Below are 20,246 nucleotides of genomic sequence, written 5' to 3'. Positions count from 1 at the left end.
ATTAGAAGAAAGCTTACTCCTTGGAAGGAAAGTTATGACCAACATAGACAGCACATTAAAAAGCAGAGACATTACTTTGCCAACAAAGGTCTGTCTAGCCAAGGCTATGGTTTTTCCAGTAGTCATGTATGGATGTGAGAGTTGGACTATAAAGAAAGCTGAGCACTGAAGAATTCATGCTTTTGAACTGTGGTGTTGGAGAAGACTCTTGAGAGTCCCTTGGACTGCAAGGAGATCCAACCAGTCCATCCTTAAGGAGATTACTCCTGGGTGTTCACTGGAAGCACTGATGTTGAAGCTGAAACTCCAATACTTTGGCCACCTGATGCAAAGAATGGACTCATTTGAAAAGACCCTGATGCTGGGAAAGATTGAAGGCAGGAGGAGAAGGGGATGACAGAGGAGATGGTTGGGTGGCATTACCGACTCAATGGACATGAGTTTGGGTAAACTCCAGGAGTTGGTGATGGACAGGGAGGCCTGGTGTGCTGCGGTTCATGGGTTTGCAAAGAGTTGGACACAACTGAGGGAATAAACTGAACTGAACAATATCCTAAGTTGGAATAAAACATCTTTTCTTTTCAGTACTTCTTTCCAGGATACTACATTTTAATCAGTTAAAAGGGAAAGAGTAATCCACCAGAGGTCCAGTCCTTTAAGTATCTTTGTATTCTAAAGATAAATACAGCCATTGAGCTACATCATGTTTCCTAGACATCTTATCCTCTGATATTAAACCTCCGGCCTCTTTCCCTACCAGTTGTATCCATCTCAGTACTGATCTGCATGTAGACAGTAACGCACTTTATATAAAAGCTTTTACCTCAAAAAGCTTAAAAATTGCAAAAGGCAAATAGGATTTCCAGTAACACTTTATGATTGCTTTCGTTAAAGAAGGCTCCCGTGCATCTTTCTCAGCTCTCTTCACTTCCTGATCCCAGTACCTGTGATGAGAAACAGCACAGTGAACAGCGTGTCCACCAAAGGGGAAAGGAGGTGGGGCGGAGTGGGAGAGGAGCCTGCACTACAGGGTGCTCTGTGGCTACCCTATAGATGCTGGCTAACTGCCCACAGGGCTTCTATGAGCAAAGATGAATGGTGCAGACCCTGAAGCACCACGTGTGTTTCCCTTCAACAAGCCTTGAAGGGAAAAGTCCTAGTCTCGGGAAATGAGTTCCTCCCAATCTTTGCTGGATTCACAGCACCATGAACAGCTCAAGAGGGCAGACACCTTCCTCCTGCTGAAGAAAAGAAGCTAATTCTGACTACATGTTGGAAATTGTTTCTCTGACTTGCTTTTTGTTGCTTTTGTTATTACAGTCATAGGTAATGGCCTGCCTCAGAGGACCCTGCCACTCTGCCTGACTGTAAACTAAAGTGCCTTTGTTCAGCTCTTAGATAATCTGACTCCCCACATGTGAATAGAAGAGATTAACACTCCCCTTCCAAAGGCTGGCCATTCCCTTGGAGATGTGTTATAGGAATGAAAATCCTTTCACTTTACTTCCCCACTGCCTCTCCCTCTCTATTCTGCATTTTGACTTTAGTTCCTCATTGCTTCCTTCTCTCTGACTCTACAAAAGAACCTGGCATCCAGACCTCCACAAGATGGTTACTCTGAGTCACCAGTCTGCCACCTTCTGGGTCAGCCAGCTTTCCAAATAAAGTCATATCCCTTGCCTCAATACCTTGTCTCTCAGATTCATTGGTCTGTCATGAGGTGAGCAGAGTGAGCTTGGACTCAGTAACACTCCAGGGACCCTACTCCCAGGACAGAGCTCAGCCTCCAAGGCCTCGACTGTGGGCTCCCTCCACTTGCACAGATGCACAGGGAACATAGACTCCCCGAACCTCCAAAGTGGGCTAAGACCAGGGTTAGCCTGAGACGGGTGAGTATACCAGGTCAGGGGAGGAGGCTCAGAAGAACCCAGAGGAAGGCAAAGTCACCCCCCCCCCCTCCACCACCATACACATACCTTTAGCCCCATGTGGAAATTCTCACTCTCCCTCCCCTTCTCCCTGTTGCCAGTGCTCACCCTTGCAGCTTTTCTCCAAGGTGCTGGCAACGATCTTCTGGAAGCACCGAGTACATGTCATCTTTTTCTAATCTCCGTTTGTGACCAATTTTAAACAAGGGATTTATCCACCTGTTAAAAATTAAGAGAAAAGAAGAGAGATGGAAATTCAAACTACATACCTTGTTGCAGAGAAGAAGCCAATTCTGACTCCATGTTGAAAACTGTTTGACTCGCTTTTATTAGTAAAATCATACACAATGGCCTCGTAAAAGAACCCTTACCCTTCTGATTGACTGTAAACTACAGTGTCTTTGTTCAGCTCATGGAGAGATAGTTTGTCTCTCCCTACCTGTGAGTGGAAGAGCTTAACACACCCCTTCCAAAGACTAGTTATTCCCTTGGAGATGGTTTGAAAGACTGAAGACCCTTTTACTTTACTGCCTCTGCCTCTCTATTTTACCTTTTGACTTTAGCTGTTTATTGTTTTTCTCTCTGTGATCTATAAAAGAATCTGGTATCCAAACACCAATAAGATGGTTATTTTGAGGCATTAGCCTGATATTGTACAGGAGATAGGGATCAAGACCATACCCAAAGGAAAAAAAAAATGCAAAAAAGCAAAATGGCTGTCTTAGGACACCGTACAAATAGCTGTGAAAAGAAGAAAAGCAAAAAGCAAAGGAAGAAAGGAAAGATGTACCAATTTGAATGCAGAGTTCCAAAAAAATACCAAAGAGAGATAAGAAAGCCTTTCTCAGGGATCAATGCAAAGAAATAGAGGAAAACAATAGAATGGGAAAGACTAGAGATCTCTTCAAGAAAATTAGAGATACCAAGGGAACATTTAATGCAAAGACAGGCTCAATAAAGGGCAGAAATGGTATGGACCTCACATAAGCAGAAGATATTAAGAATAGGTGGCAAGAATACACAGAAGAACTATTCAAAAAAGATCTTCATGACCCAGATAATCGCGATGGTGTGATCACTCACCTAGAGCCAGATATCCTGGAATGTGAAGTCAAGTGCGCCTTAGGAAGCATCACTATGAACAAAACTAGTGGAGGTGATGGAATTCCAGTTGAGATATTTCAAATCCTGAAAGATGATGCTGTGAAAGTGCTGCACTCAATATGCCAGCAAATTTGGAAAACTCAGCAGTGGCCACAGGACTGGAAAAGGTCAGTTTTCATTCCAATCCCAAAGAAAGGCAATGCCAAAGAATGCTCAAACTACCACACAATTGCACTCATCTCACACGCTAGTAAAGTACTGCTCAAAATTCACCAAGCCAGGCTTCAGCAATATGTGACCCATGAACTTCAAGCTGGTTTTAGAAAAGGCAGAGGAACCAGAGACCAAATTGCCAACATCCAATGGATCATCGAAAAAGCAAGAGAGTTCCAAAAACATCTATTTCTGTTTTACTGACTATGCCAAAGCCTTTGACTGTGTGGATCATAATAAACTGTGGAAAATTATGAAAGAGATGGGAATACCAGACCACCTGACCTGCCTCTTGAGAAACCTGTATGCAGATCAGGAAGCAACAGTTAGAACTGGATATGGAACAACAGACTGATTCCAGATAGGAAAAGGAGTATGTCAAGGCTATATATTGTCACCTTGTTTATTTAACTTCTATGCAGAGTACATCATGAGAAACGCTGGGCTGGAAGAAGCACAAGCTGGAATCAAGATTGCCAGGAGAAATATCAATAACCTCAGATATGCAGATGACACCACCCTTATGGCAGAAAGTGAAGAAGAACTAAAGAGTCTCTTGATGAAAGTGAAAGAGGGGAGTGAAAAAGTTGTCTTAAAGCTCAACATTCAGAAAATTAAGATCATGGCATCTGGTCCCATCACTTCACGGCAAATAGATGGGGGAACAGTGGAAACAGTGGCTGACTTTATTTTTGGGGACTCCAAAATCACTGTAGATGGTGACTGCAGCCATGAAATTAAAAGAAAGCTTACTCCTTAGAAGCAAAGTTATGACCAACCTAGATAGCATATTGAAAAGCAGAGACATTACTTTGTCAACAAAGGTCTGTCTAGTCAAGGCTATTGTTTTTCCAGTAGTCATGTATGGATGTGAGAGTTGGACTATAAAGAATGCTGAGAACCGAAGAATTGATGCTTCTGAACTGTGGTGTTGGAGAAGACTCTTGAGAGTCCCTTGGACTGCAAGGAGATCCAACCAGTCCATTGTAAAGGAGATCAGTCCTGGGTGTTCATTGGAAGCACTGATGTTGAAGCTGAAACTCCAATACTTTGGCCACCTGATATGAAGAGCTGACTCATTTGAAAAGACCCTGATGCTGGGAAAGATTGAGAGCAGGAGGAGAAAGGGACCACAGAGGATGAAATGGTTGGATGACATCACTGACTCAATGGACATGAGTTTGGGTAAAGTTCACGTGTTGGTGATAGACAGGGAGGCCTGGCATTCTGTGGTTCATCGGGTCACAAAGAATCAGACATAACTGAGCTACTGAACTGAACTGAGCCTGCCATCTTCTCTGTCTGTCAGTTCCCCAATTAAAGTCTCTACCTTGCCTCAGCAGCTCGTCTGTCAGATTCATCAGCCTATTGTGAGGCAAGCATAGTGGGCTTGGACTCAGTAACAATCTCTAATTAGAACCCTATATTAATGAGCTTTATTAAAAAGAAAAGTCTACATTTCAAATATATAGAGATATGATTGGGGGGAATATATGGGCATCCCTGGTGGCTCATTGGTAAAGAATCCACCAGCTAATGCAGAAGACATGGATTTGATCCCAGGGTCAGAAAGATCCCCTGGAGAAGGAAATGGTAACCCCCTCCAGCATCTTGCTTCAGAAATCCCAGGCACCCAGGAGCCTGGCGGGCTATCGTGCATGGGGTCACAAAAGAGTCAGACACAACTTAATGACTAATCAACAATACTTTCATATATATGCCCTAGCTCTACACACTGCTACTGCTGCTGTTGCTAAGTCTCTTCATTCGTGTCAGACTCTGTGCAACCCCATAGACGGCAGCCCACCAGGCTCCCCAGTCCCTGGGATTCTTCAGGCAAGAACACTGGAGTGGGTTGCCATTTCCTTCTCCACACTAAAGGGGTCCTAAAAGCAAAGACACACCAGCTGCAAAGAACATTCTAGCACCCAAATGTTAGACGTTTTGTTTCTTTAACCTACACAATTACAAAATATTTTTCTCGTGATGAGAACTTTCACAGTTGAGAAATAAATACTGCTTCCCATATCAGTAAACAAAGGATATCAGAGTCATCAATGATTGCAGTCGCCTCCCTTTGAGTGAGTGAACTGGTGAGTCCTTTGGGAACACAGGAAGGAAACAAACAAACAAAAACCCATGCTATATGTTGTTGCTGTTCAGTCGCTCAGTCATATCTGACTTATTGCAACCCCATGGACTGCAGCACACCAGGGTTTCCTGCCCTTCACAGTCTCCCAGAGTTTGCTCAAATTCATACCCATTGAGCTGATGATGCCATATAACCATTTCATCCTCTGTTGTCTCTCCTTCTCCTGCCCTCAATCCTTCCCAGCATCAGGGTCAAACTGCAGCAACCCCCAATAGTGACCCCAGAGGGAGTACAGAATGACAAAATACAGAATACTGGCCCCAGATAACTGAGGTGCATATCAAAGGAATGATTTCCTTGAGCCCAGATTCCTGCATCTTCCCATTCAAAGAAAATCACTAAATTTTTTGAGATATTTGGTTTTCTTTCATTAAGAATATTTTGACGTTCAGACTACCTGTCCATTAGGGAAAAACTCCTATCTAACTGGGCTCTATACCTTCACCTCCTCAGAGCACTTTTCTCAGGGTTACTTGAGATGCTTCCTCCTAGACTTGAAGTCTTAAGAATATCTACTGAATAAAGCATAACTGTCAATATTTAGGCTCTGCAATTTTTTTTCAATCGACTCTCTTAGGTACTTTGCTGCTGCTGCTGCTGCTGCTAAGTAGCTTCAGTCGTGTCCGACTCTGTGCGACTCCATAGACGGCAGCCCACCAGGCTCCCCTGTCCCTGGGATTCTCCAGGCAAGAACATTGGAGTGGGTTGCCATTTTCTTCTCCAATGCATGAAAGTGAAAAGTGAAAGTGAAATTGCTCAGTCGTATCCGACTCTTCACGACCCCATGGACTATAGCCTACCAGGCTCCACCACCCATGGGATTTTACAGGCAAGAGTACTGGAGTGGGGTGCCATTGCCTTCTCCCTTAGGCACTTTAGGTGCTTTCAAATATGCAATATAGTAATTTTTCAATGTATTAGTAGTTTGGGGGAGGTAATTTTAACTTTATTTATTTATGGTTGCACTGGGTCTTCATTGTTATGAATGGGCTTTCTTGAGTTGTGTCGAGCAGGGGCTACTCTCTAGTTGTGGTGCTCAGGCTTCTCATTGTGATGGCTTCCCTTATTGGGGAGCATGGGCTCCATGCTGCATGGGCTTAGTTGCCTTGCAGCATGTGAGGTATTCCCAGACCAGGGACTGAAACTGTGTTCCCTGTATTGGCAGGTGGATTCTTTATGACTGGACCACCAGGAAAGTCTGCAATACAGTATTATTAACTACAGTTACTAACCTGGACATTAAGTTTTCATGATTTATTTGTAACTGGAATTTTGTGCCTTTTGTTCCTCTTCACCTAGATCCTGGTTTTTAATACATTTTTTCCTAAAAGGAACCAGGCTCCTTGAAGCAATGGCTAACTTCAAGGTTGGGAGACTGTGTGCAAGCACCTGACAATTAGCTGTTTTGATTATAATGCAATTTCCTAACATCAAGCTATGGAAACATCCATTTCAAAAACATTCACCTCCAGTGAACACATGCCAGCTACATGACTAGATAAAGAGCCAGGCCAGCTTACCCACAAAGTTCCCTTTTGTAGAAAGTTCAGGTTGACATGATAACAGATTATCTCACTGCCTGCTTGCTTCTCTCTTCCTGTTTTTTTAATTCCCACTCTCATGTTTTAATTAACCAATAAAGAGTGAACTTGTTCCATACTAGACACCACACTCTCAAACCCAAAAAGGCAGAAACCCAGATCCAAATACTCTCTCCCTAGACTACACTAAAGCCTTTAACTGTGTGGATCACAACAAACTGTGGAAAATTCTTCAAGAGATGGGAATACCAGACCAACTTACCCGCCTCCTTAGAAATCTGTATGCAGGTCAAGAACAACTGTTAGAACCAGACATGGAACAACGAACTGGTTCCAAATTGGGAAGAGTACCTCAAGGCTATATATTGTCATCCTGCTTATTTAATTTATATGCAGAGTAAATCATGAGAAATGCTGGGCTGGATGAAGCACAAGCTGAAATCAAGATTACTGGGAGAAATATCAATAACCTCAGATATGCAGATGACACCATCCTTATGGCAGAAAGTCAAGAGGAACTAAAGAGCCTCTTGATGAATGTGAAAGAAGAGAGTGAAAGAGCGGGCTTAAAACTCAACATTCAGAAAACAAAGATCATGGCATCCAGTCCCATCACTTCATGGCAAATAGTTGGGGAAACAATGAAAACAGTAACAGAATTTATTTTCTTGGGCTCCAAAATTACTACAGATGGTGACTGCAGCCATGAAAATAAAAGATGTTTGCTGCTTGGAAGAAAAGCTATGACAAACCTAGATAGTATATTTAAAAGTAGAGACATTACTTTGCTGGCAAAGGTTCGTCTTGTCAAAGCTATGATTTTTCCATTAGTCATATATGGATGTGAGAGTTGGACTATAAAGAAAGCTGAGTGCCGAAGAATTGATGTTTTTGAACTGTGGTGTTGGAGAAGACTCTTGAGAGTCCCTTGGACTGCAAGGGGATCCAACCAATTCATCCTAAAGGAAATCAGTCCTAAACATTCACTGGAAGGACTGATGCTGAAGCTGAAACTCCAATACTTTGGCCACCTGATGCAAAGAACTGACTCATTAGAAAAGACTCTGATGCTAGGAACAATCAAAGGTGGTAGGAGGAGGGGACGACAGAGGATGAAATGGTTGGATGGCATCACGGACTCGATGGACATGAGTTTGAGTGAGCTCTGGGAGTTGGTGATGGACAAGGAAGCCTGGTGTGCTGCAGTCCCGGGGTCTCAAAGACTCGGACATGACTGAGTGAACTGAACTGAACCGAACTCTCTCTCTTTCATCCAGGACATCACTGTGTCACCCAACATGTACCTTGTGCCCTCCAAGACATGTGAGTGATAAACCTTGCCTTTTCAAAGTTCCCTAATGGTTGTTGCTGAGACTAGTCTCACAATCCTAAGAACTACAAGTACAGGTCAGGTCACAACACTGGTTCCAAAAAAGGAACATCTGCGGGTGCTGCTATAACTAGTGTGAACACAGGTGAGCAAAGCCCCAGGCATCTCCAGCAGCAGAACCACTATCAGTAGGTGAAAAACAACAGCCAGAGAAATTATAAGCCAGGCCTGGAACACCTTGCACCATAAAATAAGGAAGTGTGCAAGGAATTGAGAGATGAAATTATTTTAAGAAATTAAATATTTCCTGCAATATCAGTAAACAAGGAAGTAACAAACATCAGCAGGAATTACTGAGCCCTGAGGAAATTCAGGAAGGAAAAGAATACCTGCCATCTAGTAGCAATCAGACCTCAGTCACTCTCTGCAGCCATTCCCTGTGATGAGCCCTAAGGAAACTAAGCACATGAAAACACAGGATACTAGCTCCAGATAACAGAGATACATATCAAAGGAATAACTTCAATGAGCCTAGACTCGTCTTCCCATACATATAAAAGCACTAAATTCCTTAATTGGGATATTGGATTTACTTTAATTTACAATAATCTTTTGATGTTCCTGGCTATTTCCCCTTTGTTTCAAAACACCTATATATCCTAGCTCCTCCTTTTGCCTCCCTGGAGCCATTTCTCTAAGGCTGTCTCCCAGGCTGCAGTCCTCATTTTGCCTCAGTTCAGATCAGTTCAGTTCATTTCAGTTCAGTCACTCAGTCGTGTCCAACTCTTTGCGACCCCATGAATCACAGCATGCCAGGCCTCCCTGTCCATCACCAACTCTTGGAGTCTATTCAAACTCATGTCCATCGAGTTGGTGATCCATCCAGCCATCTCATTCTCTGTCATCCCCTTCTCCTCCTGCCCCCAATCCCTCCCAGCATCAGGGTCTTTTCCAATGAGTCAACTCTTCACATGAAGTGGCCAAAGTATTAGAGTTTCAGCTTTAGCATCATTCCTTCCAAAGAACACCCAGGACTGATCTCCCTTAGAATGGACTGGTTGGATCTCCTTGCAGTCCAAGGGACTCTCAAGAGTCTTCTCCAACACCACAGTTCAAAAGCATCAATTCTTCAGCGCTCAGCTTTCTTCACAGTCCAACTCTCACATCCATACATGACCACTGGAAAAACCATAACCTTGACTAGATGGACCTTTGTTGGCAAAATAATGTCTCTGCTTTTTAATATGCTTTCATCAAGAGGCTTTTTAGTTCCTCTTCACTTTCTGCCATAAGGGTGGTGTCATCTGCATATCTGAGGTTATTGATATTTCTCCTGGCAATCTTGATTCCAGCTTGTGCTTCTTCCAGCCCAGTGTTTCTCATGATGTACTCTGCATAGAAGTTAAATAAGTAGGGTGACAATATACAGCCTTGACAGACTCCTTTTCCTATCTGGAACCAGTCTGTTATTCCATGTCTAGTTCTAACTGTTGCTTCCTGATCTGCACACAGGTTTCTCAAGAGGCAGGTCAGGTGGTCTGGTATTCCCATCTCTTTCAGAATTTTCCACAGTTTATTGTGATCTACACAGTCAAAGGCTTTGGCATAGTCAGTAAAACAGAAATAGATGTTTTTCTGGAATTCTCTTGCTTTTTTGATGATCCAGAGGACGTTGGCAATTTAATCTCTGGTTCCTCTACCTTTTCTAAAATCAGCTGGAACATGTGGAAGTTCATGGTTCACATATTGCTGAAGCCTGGCTTGGAGAATTTTGAGCATTACTTTACTAGTGTGTGAGATGGGTGCAATTGTGTGGTAGTTTGAGCAATCTTTGGCATTGTCTTTCTTTGGGATTGGAATGAAAACTGACCTTTTTCAGTCCTGTGGCCACTGCTGAGTTTTCCAAATTTGCTGGCAAATAAATTGTAATTCCCAACTTTCATGTTGTGAAATATTTTTTCAACAGAATCATGAGGATGTGTAGAAAGGACAGAGAAGTCAACTTGAAGGGCTCTCACTAGAGAAACCTGGGATACTTCAAGAACAGAAATAAATAAATGGGGCTTCCTTGGTTGCTCAGTGGTTAAGAATCTGCCTGCCAATGCTCACAAACCACAACTAGAAAGTAGCCCCTGTTCTTCACAAGGAAAGCCCACACACAACAATAGAGACTCAGCACAGCCCAAAATAATAAAGATACAATATTGCCTTTAGAAAAAAAAAATTAAAATATATGGCAATGAATCATAACTCACTAAATAATGAATGAATCCACGAATCCTTACTGTAACATAAACAAGAGAGAAGGGAAAGCTTTTCCATTCTAGAATGCTAAACAAACATAGAAGCAACAATGGAGTTAGAAAATTATCCATAGAACTTAAAACTAATGGGTAAAAGTTTGATGTGGAGTATGATATTTATATAATCTCAAATTATCTCTCTGCAAATTATTTATTAATTTTAACAGGAGAAAGCAGTAACTATATAGAAGATGACCCCACAAAACCCCATTCAAATCCAGTATGCACTGTGTAAGCAATAATAATTAATATGCAGAGATAACCCAAAGACTAAGATCAATGTACTGATTTTGCCAGGGTTAGGAAAGTTTCAAGGTGAAACAATAATAACCCTTAAAAGTGGAGATCAGATTTCTTATACCTATTGCTTTATTTCTAGCACAATATATAGTGCAGAGAAGATGCTCAAGAATTATATGTTAAATAAATTAATGTCTATGAATTATTAAATAAGCAATAAGAGACTGAGCTTCAGATTGTGCAAACCCTGCCTGGCATGCCTAAAGGACCTGGTCCAGGAGTCAGAGGACTGGATTCTACTCCCAGCAGTGGTAATGAGGAACCAGGGCCTTGAAGGTCCACCTCCCCACTGCTCCCCTACTCCATTCCAGTTCAGACTTTCATGACCTTTAATATTTCTAGGTCTCAATTTCATTCCAAAACAAAAGTATAAATCTATAAGTTTTTATTACCAAACTTGCTTAAAAGATGTTGGGTCATTTATCCTACAGTTATTCCCTACAGAAATCACTCAGGAAATTAGCACTGGGACTTACCCAGATAATGACATCCTGCCTGAGAGGTCCACTGTAAAATTCTGCTTGGGCAGGAAAGATGCTCAACATCACTAACCATTAGAGAAATGAGACACCACTTCACACATTTTAGAGGAACTAATATGGGGAGAACAAAGAAGAAAAGAGAAGGTTTAGCAAGGATGTGAAAAAACTGGGCACTTACACACTGATGGTGAGGTAGGGGGTGTAAAATGGACACAGGATAAATACTGTATGATTCTACTTACATGAAGATACTCAGAGCAGTCAAATTTAGAGAGAAACAAAGTGGTCCTGTGGTTCCCAGGGGCTGGAAAGGGACTGGGAGTTAGTGTTTAATGACACACTAATGCAGGATGAGTTCCAGAAAAGGGAGTTTCAGAAAAACATCTATTTCTGCTTTATTGACTATGCCAAGGCCTTTGACTGTGTGGATCACAATAAACTGTGGAAAATTCTGAAAGAGATGGGAATACCAGACCACTTGACCTGCCTCTTGAGAAACCTGTATGCAGGTCAGGAAGCAACAGTTAGAACTGGACATGGAACAACAGACCTATTTTGATTCCGAATAGGAAAAGAAGTATGTCAAGGCTGTATATTGTCACCCTGCTTCTTTAACTTATATGCAAAGTACCTCATGAGAATCGATGGGCTGGAAGAAGCACAAGCTGGAATCAAGATTGCCGGGAGAAATATGAATAACCTCAGATATGCAGATAACACCACCCTTATGGCAGAAAGTGAAGAGGAACTCAAAAGCCTCTTGATGAAAGTGAAAGTGGAGAGTGAAAAAGTTGGCTTAAAGCTCAACATTCAGAAAACGAGGATCATGACATCTGGTCCCATCACTTCATGGGAAATAGATGGGGAAACAGTAGAAACAGTGTCAGACTTTATTTTTCTGGACTCCAAAATCACTGCAGATGGTAACTGCAACCATGAAATTAAAAGACGCTTACTCCTTGGAAGGAAAGTTATGTCCAACCTATATAGCGTATTCAAAAGCAGAGACATTATTTTGCCAACAAAGGTCCGTCTAGTCAAGGCTATGGTTTTTCCTGTGGTCATGTATGGATGTGACAGTTGGACTTTGAAGAAGGCTGAGCTCCGAAGAATTGATGCTTTTGAACTGTGGTATTAGAGAAGACTCTTGAGAGTCCCTTGGACTGCAAGGAGATCCAACCAGTCCATTCTGAAGGAGATCAGCCCTGGGATTTCTTTGGCAGGAATGATGCTAAAGCTGAAACTCCAGTACTTTGGCCACCTCATGCGAAGAGTTGACTCATTGGAAAAGACTCTGATGCTGGGAGGGATTGGGGGCAGGAGGTGAAGGGGATGACAGAGGATGAGATGGCTGGATGGCATCACCGACTCGATGGACGTGAGTCTGGGTGAACTCCGGGAGTTGGTGATGGACAGGGAGGCCTGGTGTGCTGCGATTCATGAGGTCGCAAAGAGTAGGACACAACTGAGCGACTGAACTGACGTGAACTGAACTGAAAATCACTGCAGATGGTGACTGCAGCCATGAAATTAAAAGATGCTTACTCCTTGGAAGAAAAGTTCTGACCAACCTAGATAGCATATTCAAAAGCAGAGACATTACTTTGCCAACAAAGGTCCGTCTAGTCAAGGCTATGTTTTTTCCCAGTGGTCATGTATGGATGCGAGAGTTGGACTGAGAAGAAAGCTGAGTGGCGAAGAATTGGTGCTTTTGAAGTGTGGTGTTGGAGAAGACTCTTGAGAGTCCCTTGGACTGCAAGGAGATCCAACCAATCCATTTTAAAGGAGATCAGCCCTGGGTGTTCTTCGGAAGGAATGATGCTAAAGCTGAAACGCCAGTACTTTGGCCACCTCATGCGAAGAGTTGACTCATTGGAAAAGACTCTGATGCTGGGAGGGATTGGGGACAGGAGGAGAAGGGGACGACAGAGGATGAGATGGCTGGATGGCATCACCGACTCGATGGACGTGAATTTGAGTGAACTCCGGGAGATAGTGATGGACAGGGAGGCCTGGCGTGCTGCGATTCATGGGGTTGCAAAGAGTCAGACACGACTGAGTGACTGAACTGAACTGAACTGAATGCACGATGAAAAGGGTTCTGAAAATAGGTTGTATTATAATGTGAATGTACATAACAACCCTGAATCAAATGCTTAAAAGTGGTTAAGATGGTAAATTTATGATTTGTGCATTTTACCACTATTTTTTTTAATTTAAAGAGAAAAAAAAAAATTGTACTTGGTGTACCTCAGGTGGAAATCTTCCTGTGTTAGAGTCTAGGTTTTACCAGTCCCTGGTTGTATGACCTTGAACTAGTCAAGTAACCTCTCAGTATCTGTCTCTGGAAAGTGGGGAGAACACCTGGAGATAATAACATCCACCTGGGCTGCTGAGTTATTAACTGAAAGGATCAATGTTGCTCTGAACAGGACAAAATCAGACAAAGAGCAGCTGTCACCACACCACTCTTGAATAATCCCATGCAGAAAAGAGATGAATTTGCTCAATTAGGCAATTTTCCTCCCCCATAGCTCTTGATTTAAGGACTTTCACAAATTCCTTTGCTGCCACATCTCAAAATGCCAGACAGAGTCCTCTGGACACCATCAAGGGATGAAGATTTTCACCTCCCTTAGATGACTGACAGGAAACTAAATCACATGTCACCTCCTAAATAAGGATTTGGACCTGGAGACCTGGATCAATTGACTCCTTAATTCCAATTTATCCCTGAGGGCATATACTCAACAATTCAACCACTGCTGAATGAGCTATCCCTCAACCCAGTTCCACTCCAAGAATTATACTCTCCACCGTGATCCTTTATCCTTCCCTCTCCTCCTATAACTCTTCATCCAGCAGCAGTATTTCCCACTAACTGTCCCACCAGAGACCACACTCCTTCAGGGCAATGATTACTTACATACTACATGGAGATTCTATGACTAAGCACAGCGCCTGGCACAGATGTCACTGGAACCCATTGCTGGTGAGCTATGGGTCACCACCCTGGCTTTCTCAGAGTGGCCCAAGCCAAATCCAATGAGTCATGAGTGTCAATGCTCAAGCTAAAATCTTCTCTCCTTTCCTCTGAGACTTTCCTTGGTTCCTAAAACTTGCTCAAAATCCATTTTCTCATCCTTTCCCTGTTCATCCACTCTCTGTTCTTTCCACTTCAAAATAATTGAAGAAGCAGTGCAGAGTGCATGCCCCACCCTCGCCAAGGCTCTCCAGTTTTCTCCACACCCTCTGCCCTGGGGTCCACCAGGCTGTGGGCACTGCAGATCCTTCCTGCCTCAGAAACTTCTAGGCCTTTTCTGCTTCATGTCTGGCCTTTTGTCTCCCTCTCTCCTAACAGCTAATCAAAGACTTTTACTTCTTCACAGTGTCCCTTGTCTTATCAACACACATATTCTCAACACTTTTTCCCATACTACAGCTAACACCAAAAATCTACTATTACACACAGATAACTGTTTTAAATCCTCTTCTTTAAGAGAAAAAAAGATACACACATTAGATACATTTGCAAAAATTCAGTAACAGTGACAGTAAAAAATGAGGAGTCACAACTAAAATACTGTTCTTGCTGACCAACTCCCAGCATTGTGATGGGATTAAAGTACTGCTGATTGGAACCAGTAAGCAACGAGCAGGTGATGCCCTACCTGCATGTAACAGGTGCATGGCCACCACTAGGTACAGGACTCAATCATCACCAAAGTCTCTCTGAGTGCCTATTTCTAACTCACCTCAGAATATTTGGTCTTTAGTATCTGTTCCAACCAACCACTTTTTCTAAACTATTAAAATTCTTCCCCATGAGGAATGACAGAGCTCTTGCTTCCAAGTTCCAGGAATCCTTCCTGAAAGTAGGGAGTATATATGCCTACCCAAGGAAGCTTTTGATGCCACTCATTGGGATTTGAGAAACCAAAGCATAGGAAAGAAACTACTCTACTTGGATCAAATAAGCATTCCAGAACCTGAATTAAATGCACATGAACATGCAATTCATATTTTCTTAATTAAAGGACACAATTCAAGACCAAAGAACTGATAGAATCTTGTGAGTTATCTTGGTGCTTTAACAGATTGCTCAAAGTTTATCAGTCCCTGAGAAATAAACATCAGTGCATTTAGGTGAATTTAGGAGATATGTCATCTTATGCAGCTTGCAAAGCCAAGCCTCCAGCCTCAGTACAATTAGGACCAATGTGAGCGCCTGCATATTTGCAATAGCCCCAACCTGCTTTTCCCATCACATATCCCTCTGTCCCAACATGAACCTTTTCTCACAGCCAGGTTGGTTTCCATCTTGTTCCTGAACACTCACTGACACGCCTACCTTTATCCTCCCACCCTGCATCCACCCTAGTCCTTCATAAGCCTTTATCTGTAACTGAGCAGGACCCTATGGGGTCTTCCCAAGACAGATCCCTTCCCCATATCCTGTTTTAACTCCTCTTTGAAGCACCTACATAACAGTATTTGAATCATATTTCCTGAGTTGTTTTACAGATGTGAAAACCCCCATCTAAAGGAAGATGTTAATTGGTTGATGACCATGAGCATATAGTTCCCAGGTCCCTTGAAGCCTAAGGATTGATAATGTTAACCCCTGTGACACTGTCCTTTTACCTCACCATCAACCAATCAAGAGAATTGTACATGAGCTGATCACATACCCTGTGACCCCTCTCCCTTACCTAGCCTTTAAAAATACTTTCCTGAAATCCTTTGGGGATTTTGGAGTTTTGGAGGCATGAGCCACCCATTTCCTTGCATGGCCCTACAATAAACCTTGCTCTGCTCCAAACTCTGACATTTCCTTATTGTTTGGCCTCACTGTACATCAGGCACATGAACTTGCTTTTAGTTACAATTTTGGCAAGGCAGCCCAGAGTCTGTGCCCATAGTAGGTCAACTCCAGCCACAGAAAGTCCCTTCTCTGAGTCCCCAGAGGCTGCTGGAGCTCATTTGCTCCAGGGAACTGGGAGGCACTGTCCTTGAGAGGTACCAACTGCCTCATGGCACAAGACTGTTTGGAGCAAAGAAATGTCTGGAGCTGCAGTCCACATTCAGTGTTCCTTGGAAGGTAAGTCATTCCAGCTTGTGCAGGCTGGGAACTCTCTCTACTCCATTTGGGCTGCTTCCCTTACAGGAAGTGAGCCACTCTGGGTCTGTTCTCTTTAGAGAGCTGGGCCAATCTGTTTAGAGGCCTCTATCTGGGTATGGATATAAAAAATTTTTACACCTCCTCTGAGTTTCTGTCTGTGAAACCATATTTTATATGCTTTTGTATCATTTTGGGGTGAGTCACTCTGTGTCCATTCTCTTTTGGGAGCCAGGTCACTCTGTGGCCTCCATCTGGAAATGGAGGTGGAATTTGGGGGCTATACCTGGGCTGATTGTTTGTATGTGGGACCATACGTTTGTTGTTTGTATGTGCATCTGTACTTGCACTGGCCAACTGAGATGTCTTTGGTGAATAATGCAGCTCATGTGTGATGATGCATTGAGTTGGGCTTTGCCTGTGGTGCAGCACTGCTTAGCATTTTCCCTTTTGGACTAGCCTTGGTCATTCATTCAGTTTTATTTCTGATGGCATGTTGGTTGAGGTTCTCCCCATTTTGACTAAAGGGACATGGTTTTGGAATCTCCCTGTTTGGGGCTAGGGAACTGTGATCCTGAGAGAACATTTTGAATTATTGTTTGCTTGATATTTGATGACACCAGCCACGAATAATGGATGATCAGAGCTCTGTTCCATCTTACAGTTCCGCTAGGGTATATGTTGCAAAACTGGGAGATCTTCAGCTATGTTCATGTAAAAGAAAGAAAACTGTATTTTTATTATAACACTGTGTATGCTCAATACTCTCTAAGATCTGGAGAACAATGACCCCTAATGGCTCTGCTATTGTATCAAAATGGGCCTTTTGCAATTTGGCTTATATTGGAGGATATGTGTGTGGGTATCTGTGTTGTCTTCCTGCCTGAGTCCAAATCTGTTCCCTCTTTGTGGTTTTGCTTAAAGTGAGCCATGTGAATGTGAGCAAATGATATACATTACTGTCTATTACTATTATCTGTTTTTTAAAACTTAAATGGATACTTGAGAACTGGAGAAAAAATTTTCTGAAAATAGCTAAGATGACTGAGTTTTGTATAATGAGTTAGAAGAGAAATTTGCATTTCTCTTTTTGTGCCTTTTAGATATAAATGATCTCTATAGATATTTGGTAACGTAAAATTTTAGAGTTGTGCTAAATCAAGTTAAATGATGAAAGTTTATGCAGTTGTTTCAACATGGGATAATTTAAGAACAAAATAACAGATAAAGAAAATGATGAAAGGTTTGTAGAAAGGCAACACTGAAAAAAGAACTTTGTGCGTGGTACAGATGGGCTAAGTTTATACTGAATTTAATTAAGTAAATGACTTTTATTATTAAAAGCAAACTGGTACAAGACTAGATTTGGTTTTCTCTTTCTGTTAGAAGGACAAAGTTCTCCTGGAATGCTGACTTTGATAACAGATTGTGTGAACTTCTGTGCCTTGAAGTGATCTGTATTTGTGTTTGAGATGTCTTCTCACTTTGGTTAAGAAAGAAGTAATGTTTCACAGTGATCTATGACCTTATTTAACCAAGCGTTTTGAAAATTTTTCACAAATTTTCCAAATATACAATTTTCATTAAAGTTCTTTTGACTTCCAGACAGCTTTAAAATGCTTTAGAGAGCCCCTGATGCATCTAAGAGAAATTCTTAACTAGTATTATTTGGTACATAAAATTACTGGAGAGCATTATCACAAGAGTGATAAAGCTACTTAGAGTATACTTTATGAATGAATGTTATTAACATACATGGTAAAAGTTAAAGTTTCTGAAATTTGGATATGCACTGGTATAATTGTATCAGTCATAATTCTAGTTGTTATCTTAAAATACAGGATGTCCCAACAGCTTGGTTAAACTTCCTTGTCAAAAAACACTAATCAGATCTCTAACTTTGCTTTTTTAAGTCCTTAATCATCTGCAGACAGTTTAAGCTGAGTCTTTCCAAATTGCTCCATCTTTAAGAAGAGTCACAGGAAGGACTTCTGACAAGAACAGGTTTCTGAAAACTTTCATATCATGCTGCTGAACCAGGTAAGATATTTAAAATTTAACGGAATTTCTCACTTCATGAAAATGCTAGTAAAAATGATTAATTCTATAAGATTGAGTAAACTAATGAATGGGCTCCCCAAGTGGTACAGTGGTAAAGAACTCGCTGGAGATGTGGGTTCGATCCCTGGGTTGGGAAGATCCCCTGGAGTAGGAAATGGGAACCCACTCCAGTATTCTTCCCTGGAAAATTTGATGGACAGAGGAATCTGGCAGGCTACAGTCCATGGGGTTGCAAAAGTGTCAGACTTCACTGAACACACACATTCACACAAACTGATACATATGGGTTATAATTTTGAAGTTTTGTCTGAAATATTACCAGTCCTTAATCTGTGTTTCTACAGATATAAGGAAATGTTAGGTAGTTTGAGAAAGGTGTCCAAAATGGCAGTTAAAAAGTGGCAATTAAAAGGCAAACAAAGAAATAAAAAAGCGAGAGTAAAATAAAACAAAGGAAAAATCTGCAACCTGCAGCAAAAACCTTTGGTGGGAAAAACACACCCAACATGACCCCTTCCCTGGTTGGTCTCAGGCACAAGCCCTGATTGACACTGCTGTTCTTCAGTTGCTCAGTCCTTTCCGACTCATTGCAACCCCATGGACTACAGCACACCAGGCTTCTCTGTCCTTCATCACCTCTCAGAGCTTGCTCAAACTCATGTTCATTTAATGGATGATGCCATCCAACCATCTCATCCTCTGTCATCCCCTTCTCCTCCTGCCCTCTATCTTTCCCAGCATCAGGGTCTTTTCCAATGAGTCGTCTTCTTCACATCAGGTGACCAAAGTATTGGAGCTTCAGCTTCAACATCAGTCCTTTCAATGAATATTCAGGATTGAATCCCTTCAAGATTGACTGGTTTGATCTCCTTGCAGTCCAAGGGACTCTCAAGAGTCTTATCCAGCACCACAGTTCAAAAGCATCAATTCTTTGGTGCTCAGCCTTCTTTATAGTCCAAATCTCACATCCATACATGATTACTGGAAAAACCATAGCTTTGACTATATGGACCTTTGTTGGCAAAGTGATGTCTCTGCTTTTTCATAAGCTGTCTAGGTTTGTCATAGCTTTTCTTCCAAGGAACAAGCATCTTTTAATTTAATTGCTGCAGTCACCATCTACAGTGATTTTGGAGCCCAAGAAAATAAAGTCTGTCACTGTTTCCATTGTCTCCCCATCTATTTGCCATGAAGTGATGGGACCAGATGCCATGACTTTCATGTTTTAAATGTTGAGTTTTAAGCCAGCTTTTTCACTCTCCTCTTTCACCTTCATCAAGAGGCTCTTTAGTTCTTCTTTGCTTTCTACCATTAGAGTAGTGACATCTGTATATCTGAGGTTATTGACACTCCCCCTGGCAACCTTGTGACATTGTTAGTAATATCTTTAAGATGGCAGAATTCTCATTTTCTACAAGAACACCAAAATCAAACTAGGTGTTTGACATGGGGCAGAACAAATCAGACTCTGGGGATGGCTTAGGAGATGGAACAAAGGACATTAAAAGAAAGCCTAAGACAGGGTGGGACCACTCTTACAGAGGTCAGTCTGCTCTCACAACTCAAGAGTGTGTTTCATGTCACTTGTTTAATAAACGGTGCCTGCATGAGCTTTCCTGATCTGTAATTTTAATTTTTTACTACAACAAGACAAGGATGGAAGACAAAGAACCACACCTGACAATTTGGTGCCATGCCTCAGATGTAAGATAA

General features: G+C 42.0%; 1 protein-coding gene across 1 annotated transcript in view; it reads right to left on the bottom strand.

Moving 5' to 3' along the window:
• The window catches only part of LOC101902112 (ATP-binding cassette subfamily C member 4-like), a 101,076-nt gene that overhangs the window by 42,241 nt on the left and 38,589 nt on the right, over positions 1–20,246 (bottom strand). The window contains exons 3-4 of the mRNA XM_024988912.2: positions 2,037–2,147; positions 824–944 (exon numbers count right to left, since the gene is read on the bottom strand). Of these exons, the coding sequence (XP_024844680.1) occupies positions 824–944; positions 2,037–2,147 (232 nt within the window). The remainder of the gene's footprint in view (positions 1–823; positions 945–2,036; positions 2,148–20,246) is intronic.

The sequence above is a fragment of the Bos taurus genome, unplaced genomic scaffold, assembly GCF_002263795.3.
Source record: "Bos taurus isolate L1 Dominette 01449 registration number 42190680 breed Hereford unplaced genomic scaffold, ARS-UCD2.0 Leftover_ScbfJmS_1223, whole genome shotgun sequence".
In the NCBI taxonomy this organism is placed as follows: Eukaryota; Metazoa; Chordata; class Mammalia; order Artiodactyla; family Bovidae; genus Bos; species Bos taurus.
The sequence above is the reverse complement of the archived record's forward strand: the minus strand, read 5'-3'. Positions and strand labels throughout refer to the sequence as shown.